This window comes from Artibeus jamaicensis, unplaced genomic scaffold (assembly GCF_021234435.1).
Source record: "Artibeus jamaicensis isolate MK-2021 breed Jamaican fruit bat unplaced genomic scaffold, CSHL_Jam_final contig_497, whole genome shotgun sequence".
Taxonomy (NCBI): domain Eukaryota; kingdom Metazoa; phylum Chordata; class Mammalia; order Chiroptera; family Phyllostomidae; genus Artibeus; species Artibeus jamaicensis.
This window is the reverse complement of record NW_026521863.1, coordinates 2018070-2035441: the sequence shown is the minus strand read 5'-3', so window position 1 is coordinate 2035441 and position 17372 is coordinate 2018070. Positions and strand designations below refer to the sequence as shown.

At 55.1% G+C, this 17372-nt stretch overlaps 1 protein-coding gene across 2 annotated transcripts in view; it reads right to left on the bottom strand.

Annotated features, from left to right (window-relative positions):
* Positions 1-5274: 5274 nt before the first annotated feature.
* The window catches only part of PDE10A (phosphodiesterase 10A), a 335996-nt gene continuing 323898 nt past the window's right edge, over positions 5275-17372 (bottom strand). For both annotated transcript variants that reach the window (XM_053668737.1, XM_037126093.2), the window contains 4 exons: positions 16238-16349; positions 14988-15068; positions 12131-12219; positions 5275-10741 (listed from right to left, as the gene is read on the bottom strand). In XM_053668737.1, the coding sequence (XP_053524712.1) occupies positions 10624-10741; positions 12131-12219; positions 14988-15068; positions 16238-16349 (400 nt within the window). In that variant the 3' untranslated portion in view covers positions 5275-10623. The remainder of the gene's footprint in view (positions 10742-12130; positions 12220-14987; positions 15069-16237; positions 16350-17372) is intronic.

Sequence of the window (17372 nt, the reverse complement as noted above, 5' to 3'; positions counted from 1 at the left end):
CAGAGCTCTAGCACATAGTAGGGGCTGCGTCCAGAGCTCTAGCACAGAGGAGGGGCAGTTGCTAAACCATTGGGTATTCGTTTCAGTGCAGTGAACCACAAATCCCCTAGCAGGACACTGAGACAAGCTGAGGTACAGGAACTTGCCCGAGACCAGGTAGCAGGGAGAAGGAGGTTTGCTTCAAGAGCTGCACCCTTCCTTTGGGCCACCCCAGGTCAAAGGAGGCAGAGCTCCAAGGCTTGCCTTGTCCTACCTGAGAGTGTTCAAGGGCAGAGGCTCAGTGATGGGCTGCTCCCAGGAGACTGACTTCATTCTTTTTTCATAAATTACTTTATTGTTGTTGGGTTCCAGGAGACTTTAAAAATGCGCCCCCACCACCTCAGGCTCTGTACTGAGAGAGGCCACACAGTGGCGCCCAGAGCTGTGGCCATCAGGACAGAGGGCACCTGGGAAGGCGCTCAGTCAGTTTCCTCTCTCTCTGTCCGTGCTGGCCAGGCACTGTCCACAAGCGCACTCAGAAGCCACGAGGTCACCACAACTCCACACGCTCGGATGGCTCCATAACTGGGTGCACCTGAATCTCACCTGAATCTCACCTGCAGACAGGTGAGGAAAGTGTTTGGGGTCTTCCCTCCCCAGGGTTGGCGCTGTTCGGGGCCCAGCCACAGACAGAAATGCTGATACAGAAGTGCCCACTCTGCGTCAGGGACCCACGCCTTGGCGCTGGGGAGAGAATGCGTCGTCTCTGACCCTCCACTGACTATAAACTGGGGTCGAAGCCGCGGCTGCCTGGGTGCTGTCGCACAGTGGCTGGGTGTCCTGTAGACCGTAGGACATCCCGCAGCCTCCGCCCTGCGCAGGTGGGCACCTTCCACCGCCAGGCTCGGGGACGGGCTCCCAGACCCTGGCAGAGCCAGTCCTGGCCGCCCCCCCACCCCGGGGCCAGCAGGTCACGTCCAGAGCCCAGCCTGCGAGGTCCTGGACCTGTTCACGAGCACATGTGAAGATTTGACTCACCTCCCGTGAAACTGCAGAGTCTTCGTTTGGATCAGAAAGACGACTTATCTGCTCCCAAGACTTGCGTTTCTGCTGAGTTGGCCTCCTGGCAGGGCACATGGACAGTTGAGCTGGCCCACCCTCCACACGCTACAGGTCAACAGGTTGGTGGACACTAAGCCTTGAAAACCCACCTGCGATGCTCCCCCTCCTAAGTGCTTCCACAAAGTGTTCGAGGCACAAACGTATTGACTCCGTATGTTACGGTGCCGTGAGTTTATCCGCCAAAGCAGACAGGATCTTCCCCGAGGCCAGACCCGGATATGAGAATCGCCAGGAACTGCGCGTGCAAATTGGGCGTGCAGGGGTACGGGTTAGTATGGTGCTATTTTGTTTCCCGGCTCTAGATGGCGCTGCAAGGCACGTGAAAATACTTGAGGAAGCGGCTGCTACCATGCAGCTAAAACCATCATTCCAACTAATTCACTTTTCCACGCATCCGTCCAACTTCCCTGTGTTCAACCAGGGGAAAAAGGGGACATTGTCTGCTCTGGGAATTCCATAAAAATGCAGAAATGCACGATTTATCTCCTGCTGGAAGCAGCTCCAGGGAGAGGAGGTGACGTGCTCTGAGGGTGGGGGGCCTCTGGGTGGGTGAGCAGCAGTTCTTTGTCGTTGAAGGGGGAGGAGCCTTAAGTGCAGCACAGGCTGGATATCGGTCAAAAATAAACGTGTTCAGTCACTGCTTTTTCGCTGTTAGAACTTGTGCAAAATGGAGGAACTTGCGAGGCCTCTGTCCTCCTCGGTGCTGTCTGAGCCCTGGGGGTGTCTGAGGGGCACCAGGTGGCCAGGGCTTGCACAGTAGCCTGATGGGCTAGGGTGCAGGAAGGTGTGGGCCACAGGGGCACACACAGCAGGCGGGGGGGGCACGCCAGGGCGGTCCTGCAGCCAGCAAGGACCCACTGAAAGATTTCATGGGGGAGAGAGCTCAGGAACTTCAACTTCAGAAAGAGAACTCAAGACAAGGTGCGGGAAGGCATTCGGGGCCGCACTGAGGGGGTCACACTGCCGGCCAGCAGGAGGCGCAGGTGAGTGGGGCCAGCTCTGACCCTGGAGCTGACAGGGGGGAAGGAGAGTCCTCCACCCGCCGCCCCCAGGCCCAGGTGCCAGTGGCTCCCCACCCGTGTCCTCTGGCCTTTCTGGGGTCCCCATGGCCAGTCGTCCTCCCCCCATGTCGTCCTGGGTTGGAATGGAAGTGCTGGTGATTCTGCATTAAAAACAGTGAAAACATCTGTGACATAATGACTTCTCACCTGACATCTTGGTTTTCCAGAGGAATCTAACCATTTAGTGAGGGACGGAGAGGCAATGAGAACAGGATCTGACAGGGGTCTCACGGGGGGAAACCGAGAGGTGGGCAGAGCTCTGCCCGCCCCCCCACCCCCAGGGGCTCCAGGGAGAGTCCGTCCAGCCTCCTCAGCTCTTGGCTTCTGTCTCCGACTTCGGATCAAGAGATGAGCAACAGCTGGTGGGTGTGTCTCACATCACACTCCTCTGCCTCTGTCCCAGCTGTGAGGGGCCCTCATGACAGCATTGGCCACCTGGACACCAGGACACCTGGACACTGGGCCAACCAGACACTGGGACACCTGGACACTAGGAAACCTGCATGCCAGGACACCAGACGCTGGGACACCAGGCAGCTCAGACACTGGCAGGTCACTTCCTCTCTTGACCGGGTGAAGGTCAGCCGATCAGAGCTTCCTTCCACCTGCCACCCCACCCCAACTGTCCCACAGCCGACATACCACCTGCTCCGGGTGTGAGGCCTGGGCCTTTCTGGGGACCGTTATTGTGCCGACGGAGCCCTCCACCCGAGACGAGCCGCACGGAGGCTGCAACCCGAGGCTCTAGGCGCAGAGCCGGTGTCGGCACTGGGACTGCAAGGCGAAGGCACCACCAGGGGTGAATGCAGACCCGTGCTCAGACTCCCGTCTGAGGTCACAGCGGAGCTCAGGCAGAAGCCAGAGCGGCGGGCTGGAGGCCCTGCTGCTCTGGGCTCATTGGAGTTCGTTTTTGTTGTGTTGTGTTTGTGATTGGACAGATCTGAGCAGGTTTGAGGAACTGGGCTGCAGGACGGGAAACGCTGAAAATGGGAACATTCGGTCCCAGGCCTGGTGCAGGCCTGAAAGGCATGGGGCAGCTGCCCGAGGGACACAGGGAAAGTCCCTGTCACTGCAGAAAGCAGCGCAGAGCCAGACAGACCTCCCAGTCACTCCACTGCTAAGGCACAGGTGACAGCGAGCCGTGTGTCCCCACCCTCCGTGGCGTCAGGAGCAGGCAATGGCTTTAGGCCCAGAACCCTGTCCAGAGGGGCTTGTCAGAAGCCAGACACCTTGTATTGTGGCCTCTGAATTTCCCCAAGGGGCAGCAGCAAGCAGCGCCAACACCAGGGACGTCACCGAGATCGCAGCAGGGCCACCCTCTCGGTTCACACCAACAGCTGTGGGACAAGGGGATGTGTGATTGCCCACCAGTGGCTTTCAGGAACACATGGCCTTGCTGATGACTTCCTGTTCCGACCGTATTTTGCACTGTCTGTGTTTTCATTGAGAACAGAGTTGCACACACTTGATGATAAGTAATAGGAACAGCAAAGATCGGCTCTGTTGCAAGAGCAGGTCAGGGCAGAGGGGCGCTGCAGCCAGGCCCCGCACCGGCCTGCTCGCTGGCTCACGACTGCCCAACCCCTGAGTTTCACTCTCCTACCCTTTCATCGGGCCATGACCTGCCTAATTCACAGCGTGGCTGTGAGGACTGCATTCGTGCAAACACTACCTGCAGTGCCTGGCAAACTAGGGTTTGCTGTGTGTTAACCTCTGTTATGAGTCTCGGCCTGCAGCCCATGACAGGCCGGTCCCCGGCAACTTGTCACTGACGGGGAGCTTGTCCTACAGACAGGGGGCCAGACCTCCGAGGGAGGCACTGAGGAGGCAGGAAGTGAGTGTGAGCTCATTCTGGCGGAGCACAGGGTGTGGCCTTCCCTGGGAGCCCATGCACAGCGCCGAGGGCCATGCACTTTCTTCAGCTGAGCCCCGCAAGCGTGCCAGGTCCCCACGTGCCCGCCCACAACCTTGACTCACTCCGTCTCAAGAAAGGACCCAGAAGACCACAGCGAACTCCAGGGGTGGGGGCATCAAACACAGCACAGGGCCTTAAGTCAACTTCTTTTAAGAAATAAAAATTCTCCCCACTGAGCCACGAGGGTGTGAACATGAGGATGCAAGGTGGCTTTTTTCAAGAGAGTGACAGTGAGCTCAGGAGAGGCTGTCAGAAGAGACTGCAGGCGCCTGCTCATGTGGCCTCGGTAGCAGAACTTGGATCTTGGAACAGAACTTACAAAGCTACAGATTTCAGGAGAGTTTTCATAGAACTTTCTGTCAACTAGAGCTCCAACGATGGCCTGGTTTACATCACAGGAGTGTGTCCTGCACCCCTGGAGAGGGGGTTGTGGGTGACCCCCGGTGCCACCTCCAGGTCACGACCTCACAAGGACAAGACTGAATCACCCACCCACAGGGCTTCGGACACAGGGTGTTTCGCTGTGGTTTCTGCTGCTGCCGTCGTCAGCACAGGTCAGCCACCGTTTAACATGTTAACATGCATTAAATTCTCTGCTGAAATGTGTGCCTTTCCACCCATGACAGAGTGGTCACCAGGCTCCAAGCACAAGGGCTCAGCACAGCTGCAGACACCTGGCCAAACACACGCGGTGACCAGCAAACACTGGGGAGGTGATGTTTCAGGTCAATTCCGATTTTCCTCTCCAGTCCTTTTCCTTCCTCTGCTCAATGCCCGCCCATCAAGGGGGCACCTGAGCTTGTTCCGGGGGCAGGTGGGGAGCTTCGGTCTGGCGTGTGGCTGTCCCGGGCCGCCGCAGGCCGCAGAGCCACTGCAGGAGCCCTGGCTTGGCCTCAGGGCCGTCAGCCCCGCGCCCTGATGCAGCTCTTCTAGAGGGGCCACGGCTCCCCGCTGAGTGCCCACCCCCTGAAATCACACAACAGAGCTAGTAACCACCTAGGAAACTGAGCGTGCCTCAGCCCTGCTGCTAGCCCACAGCGGAGCAAACCGCCCCATCCCTGCTCACAAACTTGGCGTCTCCCAGCAACAGGGCCTGGGGCGTCGGCCACGCACCCTCCTGCAGCCCCCGGGGCCTCCAGGACACGCAGGCGCCTCCTACCTTCCCCACAAATGACAGCACGTGATCAAGGAGAACGGTGGTGTTTTAAAAACTCTGTATTCAATTATTCACACTGAAGGGTAGCCATTAAAATTATGAACATCTCTAAATATATTTCATGTATCGTACATATATATACTCTGTATGTATAGTTACATATGGACAAGACTTCTCGCTGCCCCTAAGCGTGAGTGGAACGAAGGCAGGCTCCGCAGCGCCGCGCCCGTGTAGGCACACGCACCGGCTGCTCGGCTGACGATTTATTTACAATTCGCCTCAGGTTATAATCAATGGTTATCGTTCTATCGTACAGACGCGATGGGAAAGGGATCTTTTAAATACAAAGACTGCAAATGGATACGTGAAAAATTACACACATGTACAGTATGTATAATTTATAAATGCAGAGTTAAGACCTCTTCAAGTTATTGCACTTGTGCATTTTACAAAGATTTTTGTTACACGTATAAAATATTTTTTGAAATTCGCTCACTCATCAACTACAATGCAGTTGAAATTCTCCTTCCAAAACAGAGCCCATGGGCACTTGGGGTACAGACCCTCTGCCTAGCAGCCGGGGTGGGGGCGCTACAGTCTGGACCCCACCCCACGGGGGCAGTGTGGCTCAGCGGAGAAGGGGTGGCCCACAGGCTCTCGGGGGCTGAGCCTGGCAGGCACACGCGCTCCTGTGGACTTGTGAAGAAAGTCACCTTTTCTTCTCAGAAAGAGTCAAAATGCTGCATTTCTACACATTTCGGTAACTGTGTCACAGTGTCTGGAGGGAGCATATTATCTCAGACAGGGCACAAGTTGGGTCTGGTAACAGGTGGGGGGTCGCACAGCCTGGCCTTCTGCAGATAAACCTGCTGTTCCTTCAGCCAACGCACTGACCAGACGCACGGAGCGGCAACCGCACGTGCAGCTTCGGGGGCCACCGGCCCCACACGTCACCGGCCGGCTACAACAACGGGGCTGCAGTGCCTGCCCCGGCACGGCATTCTGCGTGAGCTGGAGCCCCGGATCGCACGCTTAGAACTTCCATTACGTCACCAGCAACACAAAGCGTCCACTCTAACTTCTGTAGACAGGCTGCACCTCCCAGACACGAGCTGAACGTTGGCCTGGCCTGGCGCCCGACCCCCACCTCGGCCACCTGCCGAGCGCGCGCGGGTGGCTAGGCCTGCAGGCGGCAGGTGCCCCGCTCTGCCCCCGCCCCCACGGGAAAGCAGTCTCAGGGAGGAAGAAGCTTAGCATCCGAGTGAAGAGAACCATGCTGCTGCAGATTTTCAATGTGTTTCTTGGGAAGCATCTGTGTGTTTCTCTTCGGTCCATCTTTTGATGACTTAGAACCACAAGACTGGTTCTCATCACTGTTTTCATCATCACAGAAATGCATCTAACGCTTCAAACAATCAAAACGTCCAGTTAAAAAAAAGACGGAAAACAAGAGTGTACTTACTGGACAGCACTAATTCATGAAAACTTAGGACGAGTCTATAAAGAAACCGGCAAAATGAGTGTCAGGGTGAACAGCTAGGCAGATGTAAGAGCAGGGCTGCCCCGTGCCACAGACAAGCCCGGGCGAAACCACCGCCACATGCTGGGCGGCTCGCCCTGCACGGGGACTCGAGACTCAGGCCCTACTTGCAGTAGGAGGGTGCGCTCGGTGACTAGATCAATGTCTTTGAAGAATTAAACCCTAAATCAGCGAGGTGCAGAAAGCAAACACGTGTCAGAAATATATAAAGATAGAAGTGCTTCTCAAAATCGAAACCCTGCACCTGTGCCTGGAGCCCAACACAGCCACACGGTCGCTGGTCACCGTTCTGGGAAGGACCGAACCGCACTGGGCCGCTCGCCGCTGCCGGTCACAGCAGCCAAGGCGGGTAAATCGGGTCACAGGTAGGGACCTGTTGGGGGACTGAGGTCCCGGTCATTCAACTCGGTGACTTTAACCAAGAATGGGTCCCTTTCAACACCTTCAATTATAGTTAAGAAAAGCAAAATAAGAAATAGATGAAGATAAAAAATTACAGTATTTAAAATAAAGGCACAGGCAGGCACGGTGAATGATTTAGTCCTATTTAAAGTTCAAACCTTAAGTTCGAGTTCAAAGGCGAGAACGTAACACTGAAAACTATGTTTGTTAAACACCTAGGTAGTGAGAAAGACGTGTGCGGCTGGGCTGCCTCGTGTGCACACATGCCTAGCGTGCCCGAACATTCCGAAGAAGCCAAGTCCACTGAGACTGCACAGAAGTTTTTAAAAACCTAAAAATCATGCTAAAAAGAGGAAACCTACACTACACGAGTCTCCTTTCGAGGGAGTTCTGTTCTGTGGCTGTGAACAGTCGCCTCGCGTGGTCTCGTCCGACAGAGGGCGGCAGAGAGGAGGGGAGACGGGGCCTTCGCACATGCGCCTAGAAAAGCCGTCGCTGGGGCCCGGGCCCCATCGGCCCTGGAAGAAGGGCCTTCCCTGACAGCCCCCTTCCAAACCCAACGCACTCCTTTAAAGCTGCCGCCGTCAGGCACATGAGAAGACGCCTGCATTTTTCAAATGTTGTTTCCACTGCTCAGGATCCGTGTTCCATGCTGTTAGAGTGCATTGCCAAGAAAATTTCTAGTTAGAAAATAGGCTCGTTATCTCTGAAAAAAATAATGGAATAACTGCATTTGGTGATAAAAACTGTGTCCATTATAAATCAGCACAACCAATGAAAATGTCTAGCAATCGAGCCTTCTACCAATACTTACAGACAGTTACCAAGTTTAGACTGAACAGGAAATTTAGCCCAACAGAAAATGCCAGCTTAGTGAGCAACTAATCAACCCTTTTAAGAAAAGATTTAGGAGGAAGAATGAGAACACCACTACAAAGTCTGCCTGCTAAACAGACCTGCCGGAACAACACAAACACACGCCTCCCTGCACTTTTTTCTCCAAAGCAGGTGACTAAATATCACTAAATTACCCTGGGAGGACTTATTTTAGACCAGCCTGTGACTCGTAAGTGAATCTGACACCTGGTGACAGCAGCAGTAACAGCGCTAGGACACGGTCCTCGGCTCAGACTTTGTTTCTACTGTAACAGTATTCCACAGGACACCCACGAACCGGGGCGTCCAGCCACACTGCCGGGAGACTGGTTGGAGGTCCAGGCAACGCAGCTGGCTGTGCCGAAGTCAGAGAGTACCCTGCAGCCGCTGAGTGAAGCAGCAACCTTCAAATGCAGGGCGGCCGCTGGACCCCCGAGCCGAGCTCTGCGTCCAGAAGCAGGGCTCACACACCCGCTCTCCTGCAGTCGGCAGCCCGTGTAACCGGAGTCCTCACCGGCATTCCACCCCCGCGCAACGCCGTCTCCGAGCTAACTAGCTGGCCAAACTGGCCTGTTTCGCTGGGGAAGTTTCGTAACTTCAGATGCCAAAAAGCGTGACATTTTTAAAAACTCAACCTGCAAAAAGACTAACATGGAAGAGTGCTACTAGTCAGCATTAGGTCAAACACTATTACGTTCTTCAACACAAAAACTCACTGCTTTTGAAGAACGTGGCTGACGTTATTTTTCACAGATGGGTTTGCTTCTCTCTCACACGTGTTTGTGTCCACATACGTGTCTACATGCACACGTGTACAGCCACACACGCGTGTGTACCTAGCCGGAGTGGCATTTCTGTTTCATTCGACCTCCCGTGTAACCACCACAGCAGCGGGGGCTGCGTGGAGGGGAGGCGGCAACTTTCAGGGGCCCGTACGGAAACTGAACACACGGTGTGAATTTTAAAAACAGAACAACATTTACGTACAGCTCTCTTTGCTGCAACGTAAATAGAAACAACTGATTAATATTTGCAAAAACCAAGCTATATGAACACTGTGTACAGTATCAAGTGTGTAGGAGAGTACTGTAAAATTTACTTTGTTAAAAGTACTCTTCCACTTCCCTGCCACACGAAGAGCGGATCTGCTGTGGACTGGCCTTGTCACATTCTGGGACAGCCAATTCCTGGAGGTCAGGACCACCCACGGGTTCCAAGGTCGGGGGTTGCTGTGCCGTCCCAGTGAAGATCTCTGTAGCGCTGACCACACCGGAATCGTACTCCTTGGCTGACAGTCTTCGTGGGAAAGGGTCCACACTGTCGCTACCTTTGTACACGCTCTCAAACGTTTCCACTGTGGAGTGACATTAGCCAAAAAAGATGCAGGAGAAACTCCCCAAACGACAGGTTTCTGTGCAGACATGGGTGCTGAGCAGAGCAGAGCACAGAGTTCAGCTCTGGTCGCTGCTCTGGGCTCTTCTCCTCCCCTGTCGTGCGCCTGGACTAGGGCGGGAAGACTGAGCAGCAGGGGAGGGGCCGGGGAGATGCTGCCGCAGGTGGGAGAAAAATTACAGAAGACAAAGTTGACGGTTTGAGTGTAGGGAAATGACTGCTGATGAACAACTTGCTGAATCAACCTTTCACTTTGAATGAGACTCTAAAATTCTGCAATGACACAAAGTGAAAATATAGAGAAATCATGATTGAAAACTCATTTTTATCTGTAAGACTTGTCCACTAAAAAAATCATACATCTTGCTTTTATTTTGTTCTTTATGCAAAATGACTAGCGAATTTGCCAAGACTGCAATGAAAGGTTTTTTTAATATTCTTTGACATCCTCTGAGTCAATACGAGGACGTCTGCAGTCACCCCGAGTGCGAGTCCGCAGCTCTTCTCAGGGGGCGGGAGCCCGCTGCCTGCCTGCGGCTTCCAGCCCGCCCACCGGGGCCCCTGGGTGCACTCGGAGGGCCCGCGGCAGACCCCGCCTTCTAGTCTGTCAAGTTGGGAAGCAGGAACTTGTCCCCCATCACGGGCTGCAGATAGAGCCTCTCGGGCAGCAGCCGCGATGCCGCCGATCCCAAGGCGTCTGCTACAACTCACGCTACGCACAAGCAGACCACACAGGAGCGTCCACAACAGTGATGTGTAAAAACCCCTAATTTATAACCAACAACATCGAAGCAACACTGGTGCTGAGTACAGCGGCCAAAGTACAGCATCGTCGTAGTACCATTTACACCCTCCCTAGAGAGACGCAGTGGGAAGGACCCCGGCCGCCTTCGTCCGTCCCCTCGAGGCCTGGGAGGTGTCAGCCCACTGGAAAAGGCAGCTTGCGAGGCCAGTGCAGCCCCCCGGACGCAGCTTTCTGGCCCCAGGGCCCTGCCTGGCCACTGTCTGGGATGCGACTCCGAGGAGACGGGCGGGGAGTCCTCCGTGGGGCAATTTACTGGGTGTGACCTTCTGGGCGAGGCTGGCATCCTGGTTTCTGAGTGTAGGTTCCCCCACAAAAACAAAAGTCAGAAAAGTCAAAGCAGCGGGACGAGCATCTGCAGGCAGCACGGCTCAGGCATCAGTCGTCGATCTTGACGGGCAGCGTCTCCGAGGGCCCGGGGGCCGCCGGCTGGGAGGTCAGCCACACGGCGCTCTCCTCCCCGCGGAGCACCTTCTCCCACTGGCTGAGGTTGTTCCTAGGAGACAAGACGCAGTGACAGTCGCTGCTGAGACGCAGTTTCCCGACCACGTTCCAAGGAGAAGCTGCCCCGCCCCGCCCTGCCCTGCCCTGCAGTACCCCACCTTACGGCTTAGCCCCGGGCCTGCAGCACTGCCCCGCCTCTGACCATCACCCGGCTGGGCCCGGCAGCCTCCCCTGAGCCGTCCTAGGACGCCAGAGCTCGGTGTCCCAGAAGAGCTTCGGATCACCAAGGCCAGGGGCTCCTGCTCCCTGACGGCAGGGGCAGAAAGCAGGCTCAGGAGAGGTCACGCTGGACGGGCCAGAAGGAGTAACAAAGAAGTGTGCCGTCGGGTTACTGTCAGGTCAGGGGGTCAGCGGGTCAGGGGACATTAGGAACAGCCAAGGCGGCTGGCCTCCATGGGGCATCCCTGCCACATGACACTTGAGGCCTGACAGCAGACTCTGTCCCATACGGAAAGTCACCACGAGCTGCAGCTGGTGTGGACTCCCGAGTCTCCATGTCTCAGTCACACTGTACTTGAGCTCTGGGGACTCCGGCCCCAGTGCAGCTCGGAGTCTCCCTGAGCTCCCTGCCCTTCTCTCCCCAGGCCTGTGCTGCCCACGTGGGGGCCCCGCGGCTCCTTCGGTCAGGCGCCAGCCACCCGAAGGACTCGGCTTGCCCAGACTCATGGTTACAGAGAGCAGGCTGACAGATGTTGGAGGGGCGAGGTTTGTGGGGCTGGGAGAGAAAGGTGAAGGGGGTAAGTGAGCAAAAAACCAAACAACACCCCCCCCGCCCCGATACAGACAAGAGAACGGTGAAGGGCAGAGGGAAAGGGGCCTGGGAAGGTGGGGAAGGGGGGGAGGGGGGAAGGAGAGGAGGCTCAGAGCAGCGCACACACAGCACCGAGCGCAGGGCGTGTTACGGAGCCACACCCATGAAACCTGTGTGATCCCATGAGCAGTGCCACGTCAGTAAATTCAGTATGAATCTCAATGAAAGATGGTGGCTGGTCATGGAGAACTCGGACGCTGGAGCAGGTGGCAGACGGCTCCCGTTCTCTGACACGCAGCCACCCCCGTCAGAAAGAAAGGTGACCCCAGTCAAGGACCCCGTCCCGTCCTGGCCTAGGCTGAGCTCCCCTCCTAAGCAGCAGTCTGGACAGATGTCACTGTCCCGTCTTTTCACACACAGTACTGGGGTGAGGAGGGGGGAGGGAGGGGCACCACCAATTCCTTTTTCTAAAAAGGCTTGGTCCCTTCTGGTGACTGAAGGATTCCGTATTCCTGACACAGATATGACTCCTGGGCACATGCACAGCCGTGAGATGACAGCTCGGAGGTGAGGCACGGACACCCACCACGGGGACGCCGTCCGCTCCCTCCCCGCCCCCACAGGCCGTACCTGCAGGCGTGCAGCAGGGGCTCCGTGGGCGGGAAGATCCGCATGAGGGTGGTGTAGCAGGGGATGGCCACCGCGTTGTAGAAGCCGAGCTGCGCGGACACCGGCAAGAGACACGGCAGTTAGCACCTGGGGCCCCGCCGCACTCCCCGGCGCGTCCTGCTCCCCGAGCCCCCTGAGCCCGACTGTACAGCCAAGGGCTGAGCTTTGCTATGGGGCATCGGGGCTCCAGACCACCCCTGCGGAGTGCCTGTCAAAATGCACTAAACACACCCCACAAGTGGAACACAGAAAGGTTTTAAACATACGGAAAAAACCCGCTGTAAAACCCCAGTGCAACATTCAACAGTATCTACTCATAGGTGAGTCAGATCACGGCTCAGGTGCTGCTCTCACCTCGGGTCCAGTTCGGATTCTCCCAGAGGCAGCCTGGCGGAACCGCCGCGCCCGCACACAGACGACTGGCACTGAAGAGCCCCGAAGGGCTGCTCTGTGCTTGGTGCCAGCTTCAGTGCCTGGCCCGGCCTCCCGAGACTGCACTCACCCCTCCCGCCCTCGCTCTGCCCTGCACCCCGCCGCCCCACCGCCTTGTCACGCTTCTCTCCGCAGTCCCGTTCCAGTTTTTCAGCTGCGGCACTTTCAGAGCACAGGTTAAGGAGCGGTTTTACTGGGAATTCCGGGCCATCGGCCAGCAAATGATGCTAACTCTGACTGGCCTGCAGACAGACAGGTGGACTAATAAAAGTCCTGCCCGGCTCCAGGCCATCCGCTTGTGGAGCCAAAGTAACTGCCCAGCGGCTGACAAACACAGACAAGGGATCACTGGCCCCTGGGGAAGGTGACCTCCAAGCCGCAGCCTAACACCACTTAAAAAATGAACTTCGACGACATGTGCAAAGGATCTACAAGGGTCAATCCACCCGCTTCCTGTCTGCGTTCTCCTGCTGCCGGCTCGGCTGCCTAGTGATCTCGGGAGAATCATGTCTGTGCTTCTGTCTTTAACTTTATGGCTCACGTGGACACGTGCCGGCTTTAACGCAGGCTGTCCAACCTTGTGGCGTCTCTGGGCCACATTGGAAGAAGAGTTGTCTCGGGCCACACACTAAATACACTGCAACACGTAATCACGAAAAAGAAAAACCTCATAATGTTCTAAGAAAATTCACAATTTCGTGGGGGGGGGGTGCGGGGCATGCGTTGCCATCCTGAGCTGCATGCGGCCCAGGAGCCGCAGGTTGGACACCCCTGTTCACAGACCTCCGGAGCAGAAGATGCTGAGGAAAAGGTTATATATTGGAAAGTAGAGTATCTTATTATTATGGCAAAGAATAATTTCATAGGAACCACAATTTAGAATACAGTTGATAAAATATTGGTTGATCACAGAAGTGGTTTATTCCAAACTCTCTCACACTGTAAATGAACCTGTCATTTTGGAAAAAACAAACGCTTCTCGTAATTAAGTGACACCGGGACACAGCCCAACCCTGGACGTCATGTTCGGCCACCCGTGCGTCCTCCCCTCGGGATGGCTGCTGCAAGATCCAGAAGAGAGACACGGTCAGGTCGCTATCTTGGGTTGTGTCACGTGATAAACTCCAGGTAAATAAATCAAGCGAGTGGGAAGGGATGAACAGTGAGTGGAGAGAGAACCGGCGCACGGGACACGGTCTCAGGGTGGGGACGCCTCCCACCGTGCGGCAGGCCCAGCAGACCAGGCGCCAGGCGGGACGGGCTCACTGCCCACTGCGCTCACGGGAAAGCGCCCTCGCCCAAGGTGGGAAGCCACCGAACTCGGAGCGTACGTGCCGCCTGCACACTCCGCACGCCGGGCCCACAGTCGGACACACTGTGTGGGGACATCGCGCCGCTGCGCACTGAAGCCACAGCCAGGCCAGGGCGCGGAAGCGCACACGCAGCCCTCGCCACGTCGGCACCTTCTGCGCATTGGCGTCTGTCCTGACAGTTACCCAACTTAAATAAAGCAGGAAACTTGGAGAGCCCATTCAAAACTGTCATCCTGTGAATCTTCTGAAAGCATCTCTACCCTGAAGTCCATATGACAATTATTTGTCCATAACCAACTTCCTTTGGTGACATTAGACAATCGGTGGTTTAAAAAGACTGAGAAATTTATTATACCATACATGCACATGTCGGAAATTAACAGGGCCAAGAACTCTCCAAAAATAAAAAATTAACATAAACTACGTATTTTTATGTATATTACCTGGAGAGGAAATGAGTGTCAATTTACGATGACACAAAATGAGACAAATACGTACTAAGATACGACACGTTATTGGTTTAGAAAAGGTAGAGCCGTCAAAATCTATGATGTTACCCTCCCCGCCGCAATCTTTGTATGTTCAGTGACAACATGTTTTCTGCTTTAACCACCAACCCCATCCATCCCCTCAATTCCGAGTCAGAGAGGCACGCCTGCGCACTGCTGCTCCATCTGGAGGGGGACGGGATGCCCAGGTTTCCAGGGGCCTCAGCTCTGCGCCCCGACTGCCAGCCCTCCGGCAACACCCTCGGCTTCCAAGGTCGGCCAGCAGCCTCGGGGACCAGCCCAGAGGTGGGGACACCAGCTGGGAAACAACTCCCTGTCAGAGCCCACGCTCCCATCGCCGTCAGCGACACACCTGAGCGCGCCCGAGCACGGGAAGGCTCACTGCAGCCCGCGGCAGGCACCGCCACGGGCCACCTGGCTGGTGCTCATCCCCCAAGAGGACTCCCTGGGGCTCCACACTCACTGCCGGGCCTCGGGCAGCCCAGGCACTGCACACAGAACTCAGGGTGGGGCTTGCTGGTTTCCCACGTGGGGCTGAGGACCGCCTTGCGGCTCGGTTCGTACCTGGCCTTGGGGGACTTCGTTCTTCTTGTCCCTGTCCATCATGGGGATGGGCTGGATCCCCAGCTTCTTCATCTCATCGCCCTGCAAGAGGTGGGGACAGTCGTGTGTTCTCAGCTTGTCCGCGGCGACACGTTGGGGCACCCAGGAGTTCTTCCCTGCACCTATAAACTGTCTCTGAAATGAAGCTTGTTTCTAGAGACCGACACAACAGAAAGCTCCACCAACGGTAACGTGTCATCACTTGGTTTTTACCCCGAGTCCCCGCACTGAATGCCCAGACACCCAGCTGAACCTCTGGGTCCCGCGTGCAGGAGAGAGAAGTCAGAGAGAGAGGAAACACAGTGAATGAAGGGTCAGGAGGAACAAGAACAGAACGTGGAAGGACTTGAGGGCCTTCCCCTGTTCCTAAAAAACTCCCCCCAGTGCGCTGACCTGGGTGCAGCCAGGCGCCGGGGGGGTACCAACCCGGACTGCGCCGGTGAAGGTGTGGTGGTAACCGGCCACGCAGCACCGTCAAGGGTGGCACTGCGGGTGTCCACTGGAGAGTCACTGTGCCGCAGGCTCTGGGCCGAGTGACCTGCATGCCCTCTGTCCTCCTTGTCTCATAAAATACTCTGTGCTCAACCAGCCTTTCGAGGTGCAGGGGCCGGGCTCCGGCGGGTTAATTCGACCCGCGGAAGTCAAGTCCACTTACTCGCCGTTCAGAAAGCGAAGCGAGGAGTAAGACACACACTCCTGGCCGTTCAGAGAACTCCGTCAAGAAAAGGCGTTCAGAAACAAGTAATTTACACCAGTCGGCTGCGGACCGACTGGCTGCTCTGGCAACACAGCCTGTGGCACAGGACAGTGATGCTCTCGCGTTCCTAACTGCAGGCGTGTGCAGCGGGGACGCACGTGTCCCTGGGACACTCAGTGCCCGCGCCCAAGGAGACGGGAGGCAGTGACTTTTGAGTGAGTGAGGACGAGACCCACTGCTGAACCAGGGAAAGGGCTGCACCGTCACTCCTTGGAGCCACCCCTGGGCTCTTCCCGGCGAGCCCAGAGAGCTCACACTCTCGTGGGAGTCCGGGACAGTGGCGGGTGGCCTCACTTTTTACCTGTGTGCTAAACTCGTCACCGCGGCCTCGACGGGAGTTTCTGAAACAACTTGTAACGTGAGCAGCACACGTTACTACCTCACCGACACCTTTATTCTCTCTCTTTCCCCATTTCTCCACATCACCTAACTCAGCAAGAAACCAAGGACCTACCTCAGCCCAGAATTCTGCATATATGTCGTTTGCCGTCAACTTTGTCACTGGCCACAGCTTTGTCACAGAACAAAGGTCGCAGGCAGTCATCATCAAGCCGATGACACGGTCCCTAGAACACAGGAACGCAGACCTGGTCAGTGCCTGTTCGTCACACTGAGGCCCCGCAGGATCAGCAGCGAGGCAGTGACGTGGGTGCCTCCTGTGACTGCAGGCAGATGCCCTGGGGACACTCAGCAGCCCTAATGTGACCAGAGCACTTGGTGCGTTTGTGATGAGGTGGTTTCTGAAGCACTTTGTGGTTCAAAAGAAGAAGGTTTATTTCTGGATTTGGGCTTCTAAAGTAACAAGTGTTAACTGTTTGTTCAACAGGTAAATTCACTTAAACAGAAATGGTAACATGAAAAAAGCTCTTATTCTGTTTACAAATAATTATTTCATGACTTTGAAATCATTCAAACTCATTCAATCTATATTTACAAAAAATTGGCTATACATTCTAGTAATCTTTATGTAATAAATATTTTGTACCTCATAAATCTATGAAACAAAAACGCCTCAGTAACTAACTGGACTCTATGAATCACCTGGCACCCACTTTCTCTCCGGGGACAGCTCCGCAGGGAGCAGGTCAGGGCTGGGAAGAAGACGAACGGGTCATCATCCCTGAGACTTCACTGTCAGCACTGCTGAGGCAGAACAACTCCACAGTGCTTATTTCACTATTCACCAGTAAGTAAATAAAGTTTACATTAAGTACTTCTAATAAAGAAAAGTACCAATTTTTTCCTCTTTAATGACAAATTAGTTACAACTTTTCCAGTTCTGTTTCTAAGTTGTATAAAGTATTTTTCAAGTATTTAATGTTGTGTCCTTCCTTTGATATGCACTTAAGTCTAAAGTAAGAAAAATCTTTGGAAGAAGTGGGGCCAAGGAATTTTTGAAGGGCAGAGGTATTCCCTGGGATTCAGTCAAAATAAAATAATAAATCTAACTCGTATCTTTGGGCGTTGCTATGACCACAACTCTTGGGAAGTAAATGAAAGATGAAGATCATCTCTGCAGAAATAGATGATACATTTCAACAGTTACAGTAATTAAACAGTATGATCACAGTTAAAAACTACATAGTTTG